Raw genomic sequence first — 7584 nt, 5'->3', positions numbered from 1 at the left:
AAAGAAGATCTCTTAGCAATCGAAGACGTACCGAGTTTCTATATGCGTGCTTTTATAATGTATTATGTATTTTGCTTTAACAAAAAAAAAAGCTTAATATAGTTTTAGTTCAATGTATGGGTAAAAAAGCGTGTGTCATGCTCGTAGTTTTTGATAAAAAGGGCTCAAGCTGCTCAACAAAAAAATTAACTAAGATAAAATAGATATGGTCCTTCAGCGGCGTATTCAGTCTTTGGGGAAAGGGTAGAAGTCATTGTCATTGTAATTGAAATTGTCATAATCATTGTCATAATCATTTTCACTGTCACTGTCACTGCCACTGTTATTGGCATTATGGCTGTCACTGTCATTGTTATTATCATTGTCGTAATCGTTGTCACCGTCATTGCAAAGGAAATTTTCATTGTCACTGTTACTATCTTTGTTTTTATACTCAATTGAGCAGAGCTCACAGAGTATATTAAGTTTGATTGGATAACGGTTGGTTGTACATATATAAAGGAATCGAGATAGATATAGACTTCCATATATCAAAATAATCAGGATCGAAAAAAAATTTGATTGAGCCATGTCCGTCCGTCCGTCCGTCCGTCCGTCCGTCCGTTAACACGATAACTTGAGTAAATTTTGAGGTATCTTGATGAAATTTGGTATGTAGGTTCCTGAGCACTCATCTCAGATCGCTATTTAAAATGAACGATATCGGACTATAACCACGCCCACTTTTTCGATATCGAAAATTTCGAAAAACCGAAAAAGTGCGATAATTCATTACAAAAGACCGATAAAGCGACGAAACTTGGTAGATGAGTTGAACTTATGACGCAAAATATAAAATTTGTAAAATTTTGGACAATGGGCGTGGCACCGCCCACTTTTTAAAGAAGGTAATTTAAAATTTTGCAAGCTGTAATTTGGCAGTCGTTGAAGATATCATGATGAAATTTGGCAGGAACGTTACTCTTATTACTGCATGCACGCTTAATAAAAATTAGCAAAATCGGAGAAGGACCACGCCCACTTTAAAAAAAAAATTTTTTTTAAAGTAAAATTTTAACAAAAAATTTAATATCTTTACAGTATATAAGTAAATTATGTCAAGATTCAACTCCAGTAATGATATGGTGCAACAAAATACAAAAATAAAAGAAAATTTAAAAATGGGCGTGGCTCCGCCCTTTTTCATTTAATTTGTCTAGGATACTTTTAATGCCATAAATCGAACAAAAATTAACCAATCCTTTTGAAATTTTGTAGGGGCATAGATTTTATGGCGATAACTGTTTTCTGGGAAAATGGGCGAAATCGGTTGATGCCACGCCCAGTTTTTATACACAGTCGTCCGTCTGTCCTTCCGTATGGCCGTTAACACGATAACTTGAGCAAAAATTGATATATCTTTACTAAACTCAGTTCACGTACTTATCTGAACTCACTTTACCTTGGTATGAAAAATAAACGAAATCCGACTATGACCACGCCCACTTTTTCGATATCGAAAATTGCGAAAAATGAAAAAAATGCCATAATTCTATACCAAATACGAAAAAAGGGATGAAACATGGTAAGGTAATTGGATTGTTGTATTGACGCGAAATATAACTTTAGAAAAAACTTTATAAAATGGTTGTGACACCTACCATATTAAGTAGAAGAAAATGAAAAAGTTCTGCAGGGCGAAATAAAACACCCTTAAAATCTTGCCAGGTATTACATATATAAATAAATTAGCGGTATCCAACCGATAATGTTCTGGGTCACCCTAGTCCACATTTTGGTCGATATCTGGAAAACGCCTTCACATATACAACTACCACCACTCCCTTTTAAAACTCTCATTAATACCTTTAATTTGATACCCATATCGTACAAACTCATTCTAGAGTCACCCCTGGTCCACCTTTATGGCGATATCTCGAAAAGGCGTCCACCTATAGAACTAAGCCCCACACCCTTTTAAAATACTCATTAACACCTTTCTTTTGATACCCATATTGTACAAACAAATTCTAGGGTCACCCCTGGTCCACCTTTAAGGCGATATCTCGAAACGGCGTCCACCTATGGAACTAAGGAATACTCCCTTTTAAAATACGCATTATCACCTTTCTTTTGATGCCCATATTGTACAAACAAATTCTAGGGTCACCCCTGGTCCACCTTTATGGCGATATCTCGAAAATGCGACCACCTATACAACAACCACCACTCCCTTTTAAAACCCTCATTAATACCTTTAATTTGATACCAATATCGTACAAACACATTCTAGAGTCACCCCTGGTCCACCTTTGTGGCGATATTCCGAAAAGGTGTCCACCTATAGAACTAAGCCCCACACCCTTTTAAAATACTCATTAACACCTTTCTTTTGATACCCATATTGTACAAACAAATTCTAGGGTCACCCCTGGTCCACCTTTATGGCGATATCTCGAAACGGCGTCCACCTATGGAACTAAGGATTACTCCCTTTTAAAATACTCATTAACACCTTTCATTTGATACCCATATCGTACAAACGCATTCTAGGGTCAACCCTGACCCACCCTTATGGCTATATCCCTAAATGGCGTCCACCTATAGAACTATGGCGCACTCCCTCATAAAATACTCTTTAATGCCTTTCATTTGATACACATGTCATACAAACACATTCCAGGGTTTCCCTCGGTTCATTTTCCTACATGGTTATTTTCCCTTATGTTGTCACCATAGCTCTCAACTGAGTATGTAATGTTCGGTTACACCCGAACTTAACCTTCCTTACTTGTTGTCTTTGTCGTTGTCTTTGCCCTTGGCAATGGAGCTAACCATACCGAAGCTCCTGAATTGAAGTTCCTAGATAGCATCAAAATTACTTGTAAAAAAGTTCTTCTGACAGGTGTCGCACCCTGCCAGTGGTTTGGTGAATACTTCGAATGATTTTCCGAAATGAAAATATTTTCATCGATAATTCACAATAAACAAAAAAATGCGTGAGTACCAAGGGCCCTTGAAGTTTGAGATAATTTTAACTGAGACGATTAATTTCGGCCAATTTGAGAAGAGTTTCACCAACTTTTTTTCGATAACAACCAACACCTACAACCTGTTGCTTTAGCATTTATCGTCGATAATCCGATTTGTTTTTGATCGATTTTATACTGAATCGATTAGTTGCCGATAACAAGTTGATAATACGCCGATAAGTAATTTATAATTTTTCGATAACAAATCGATAACGTTTGGATAACATATCGATAATTCTTCGATGATAGACCGATAAGTTTTCGATAACATAAAACTGATAACTGTTCGATAACATATTGACGATAAACAGTCAATACCTTTTCGATAACATGTCCATAACTTTTTATAAGAAATCGATAACTTGTTGATAGTAAATCGACAAATTTGCGATAGAAAATCAACAACTCGTCGATAAAAAATCGACAACTCATTATTAAACAGAGATTATCGAAAATAAATTTATAACATTTCGTTAAAAAATCGTGTTTCGTCTTTGTCTCGTCGACAAGACACCTATGACAATGCGATAACTCATACCGTGAGCAAAGATGCTTACACATCAATCATGTTTTCGAGTGGAGCATGTGAAACTTCCATAAATGCCCTTTGAAACTCCTTATCCTTCGGCATTGATCGCCATTCTTCTAGTTTAAAAAGCTACAGCTGCATGAGGGCCCTTTACCAATGAGAAGATTGCCATCGGTAGCACACATTATTATTTCAGGGTACGTCTTTGAAAGTGGTATAGTGCGACCATCGTGGCCCCACCTCTTCCTTGCCCCTGTCCGTAAACTATTGTTTTAATGTAATATACACCAATTTAACACTTTGAGCTCAACATTCAAATCTGCCACTGCAAATATGCCACTATACTCAACTCATTACATTTTCTTTTCTTGTTTTTCCATTTACAGGCCCATTGTTCCGGCTGCGTCGGTGCCAGCAAGTACGTTGACCACAAAAACAAAAAAAGATTGTCGCACAATTAAACGCAGACGTAGGAACGCATTGTTGAACTGAGCAGCACTGCTGCCACAAGCGCCGCGTTGCAAGTGCATCATAAACTGCGAGGCATTTGAGAACGATCAACTTAATTGCAACTTTCAAATACGATTGTGTCGTTAAAGTGTTTGCAACAAAAAGTTTGTACTGATTTAAGCGCCAACAAAAAGTGAAGAACTTTTTATCAAGGATGTTGCAGAATCCTTCAAAATATCATCCAAATCCATTTTCCCACTTGTTAGCCTTGCACAGCACTCAAGCTGTGGTGAATAATAATAACGGTAGTTTAGTCAATCACCATCAGACGCATTTATCAGCATTGCCGCCCGTTTTCGCAGCTCAAAATCATTTACAACAATTACAGCAACACCAGCAGCAACAACAACAACATCAGCAGTATCACAATCCACACGCTGGAATTTTTGCTACCAATCAACAGCACAATAATAACAACAACAACACTTTTCTGTTACAAAATCAACCACCACGTCATCAACACCAACAACAGCAACAACAGCAACAACACACCAATCATCACCACCCACATTTGAATGCAGCAACTACAACAACAACACAAACACGTGCACAAGAGCTTTTGGATACGACGAATACCTCCCTCGATATGGGCAAGTCCTTCACGATTGCCGCCATTTTGGGTTTACAAAAGAGCGCCATGGAGAATAGTCGTAAAGATTACAACAATGCAATTAATTTATCGTTGAATAGCAGCAATAGCAACGAAGATGGCAGCAAAGAGTCATATGTTGGACGAAGCACACGTAGTAATCAACAAAATTTTAGTGACGATGAATCCGAGAATAACGAGCAACAATCACAACATTTGCAAATGCCGAATAGTGGTAGTGGAGGGAATGGCGGCGGCAGTGGCCTTAAGGCATTGAAATGTGTCAGAAATAATAGTAATTTGTATCATCAAGGTGCTAATCATTTTGTCGACTGTAACGGCAATGCTAGCGCTGCATTAATACACCGTTATTTACCAATTCCTGTCTCGGCTAAACCAACAGCAGCTTCCCCATTTGTGGCAGCAGCTGCCGCCGTTACACAACATCATCAGCTACAGCAGCAGCAGCAACAACAACAACAACATCAACAGAATTTATTATTGTCACATGTGCGTTCGGTTGCGTCTGCCGCTGCTGCCGCCTCATCAGGTACATCGTCTGCTTTGCAAAGCTTACAACAACTGCACCAACATCACGCGGCTCAACAAAGTTCCATAAATCTGCAACGTGAGAAGCATAAATCTGGTGAGTGAAAACAGTTTTTGATGTGTGAAATATGGTTGCCAGAATATTACGTACTACCGAGGCTCTTCCCTTTTTTCCTCTTTCCATCACTCTATCCTTCTACCTCTCTCTTACATATCCGTCTTCCCCTCCACTCCTTATCCTTTACATATATCCCTTTTTTATCTCACTCGATCATCTCACCTTCCCACTCTCTGTTTCGAACTATAAATACAATTTTTTAGAACAGGTCCCAAGTGTGTACCAAATTTCAATCAATTCGTACCATGAATCAGTTTTTTTTTTAATAGGTCAGTCTCTGGCCCATTTCCCGAAAGAAAGTATCCTATTTTTAACCTGTGTAGAAAATTTCCTGGAAATGGTGCAATAAATACGATTTTTATTTTGAAATAGGTCGGTTCGTGGTCCTCTTCACTTAAGTAACATTTTTTATCCTGTTCCAAACGAGACAAATCCAAATCTTATTTAGTTGCTTAATTAGCGCCGTTGAAACGGTTTTAACCATCCAAAAATTTGTGTCAGTCTTTCCAGCGGAGTGGGGCCTCCCTGTTGTTATTGTTGTTAGCGATAAAGATACCCGCCGAAGGTTTTAGGGAGTGAAATCGATGTTGCTGGCCCTTTTCCAGGCATGGATCCGTTACTTTCCGGTAACAAGCATCGTTAAAGTATAGGCCCGACCATCTTGGGAACGATTCAATATGAACAGAGCCTCGGCTGCGAAAGAAACATGATTCGCCACGGATAGATGAGGTTTACAATTGGATTGGAGAAGCTATAAATTGCGCTGACAACCTTTTGAATCATTTGGATATTTTAGTAGCCTCTTACGACAGGCAAACCTACCGCGGGTATATTCAAATCTCGACCCGAAAAACACCCGAAAATTTGCGGGCATTATTCCTGGTGCAAGCAGCTCAAGTTTCTCGCGCTCACGTCTTTCTGCCACCCTTTTTTCTCCCCCTTTTTCCTTTTCAACTCGCGGTAGCGTTCACTCACTTTTCTTGCTGCGTTTGCGTTTAACGCAGCCCTGTAGGTAGCGTCTTTCTTTCGGTTGCAACGCGGCATTCTTCACAGTACCTTTTTCCGAGGTCACCAGTAACTGTACCATGAAGTGCTGTACACATATGAAGTGTTTAGAGATACGCTCTCACTAGTCCTGCATTCCGCAAGATGTCTTGCGGCCTCAGAGAGCAGGTGTGAGAATTGCGAAATCACAAAAATAAAAAATTGTTTAAGTCGTTCTTAGGTCATAAGCAATGTGAAACTTGGCTGTAGGTCCCTGAGTGACTAGGTTCCTGGACTTAAAGTATAACAACTTGAACATCTTCATATATTTTGTCCTCCTGTTGTGATATTTAAAAACAGAAGTTCCTAAAGTTTTAGAAAACTCGCAGCTTCAACGGGGTTGGACTCAAGTAAAAGTTTTGTCACAAGAGTTTCTTACACCCATTAATCGCAAAAATGATATCATGCCCTGTAAGGAAGCAAACACACATTTGATTGGTCTGGGTTGGTTTAGTTTAAATGGGTAAGGGCTTATCCTATTATAGTCTCCATAGTGGTTCGAGTCACATTAAGTAAGTCTGCGCCCTTCACTTCTTCATTGTGGTGACTTCTGGCCTGTTTTCTGTTCTACTAGAAGCGAGTTTTGGTTCCAATGAAAACGCTAAAGAGCCTCTTCCTGTTATATTAAATGATTTTTCTATTATTTGAGCACCGAGTTTGGGTTCTGTATTTCAAAATCTTTCTTTACATCATTACAGATAATAATACCAAAAAATCGTCATTAAAAAATAAACGTGTTCGCACAATCTTCACACCCGAGCAGCTAGAACGTTTGGAAGCCGAATTCGAACGACAACAATATATGGTTGGTCCAGAGAGGCTTTACCTCGCACACACACTGCAATTGACCGAGGCACAAGTGAAGGTGTGGTTTCAAAATAGACGCATAAAATGGCGAAAGCATCATTTGGAAATTACACAACAACGCCTCGCACTCTTACGACAAACTCAAATGCCCGCTACAACAGATCCTGTCCCAAGTGGTGCTGTTGCAATGGCAGCCGGAACATTAGCGAACCCCACAGTCATGCCAAGCAATGCAAAATCAAATAATGATGCACGCACATCATCACCGATTAGTTGTGGTGCCGACGATGCGGATGAGCTGAGTAAACATGGTGAAGAATATCATTCATTGAGTCGTGGCAGTCATACGAGCTCTGAATCTGATTTATCGATCTGCAATGATTCCAATGATGCAGGAAGTGCGGTGGATGGTATTCAAGATACATAA

At 39.1% G+C, this 7584-nt stretch overlaps 1 protein-coding gene across 1 annotated transcript; it reads left to right on the top strand.

Annotated features, from left to right (window-relative positions):
* Positions 1-4204: 4204 nt before the first annotated feature.
* Positions 4205-7584, top strand: LOC137254480 (homeobox protein Hmx). The gene is made up of 2 exons (XM_067792178.1): positions 4205-5285; positions 7049-7584. The coding sequence occupies exons 1-2, from the start codon at positions 4205-4207 to the stop codon at positions 7582-7584; spliced, it is 1617 nt and encodes a 538-aa protein (XP_067648279.1).

Source organism: Eurosta solidaginis, chromosome 5 (genome assembly GCF_040869045.1).
Source record: "Eurosta solidaginis isolate ZX-2024a chromosome 5, ASM4086904v1, whole genome shotgun sequence".
Lineage (NCBI taxonomy): Eukaryota > Metazoa > Arthropoda > Insecta > Diptera > Tephritidae > Eurosta > Eurosta solidaginis.
This window is presented reverse-complemented; position numbering and strand designations above follow the sequence as displayed.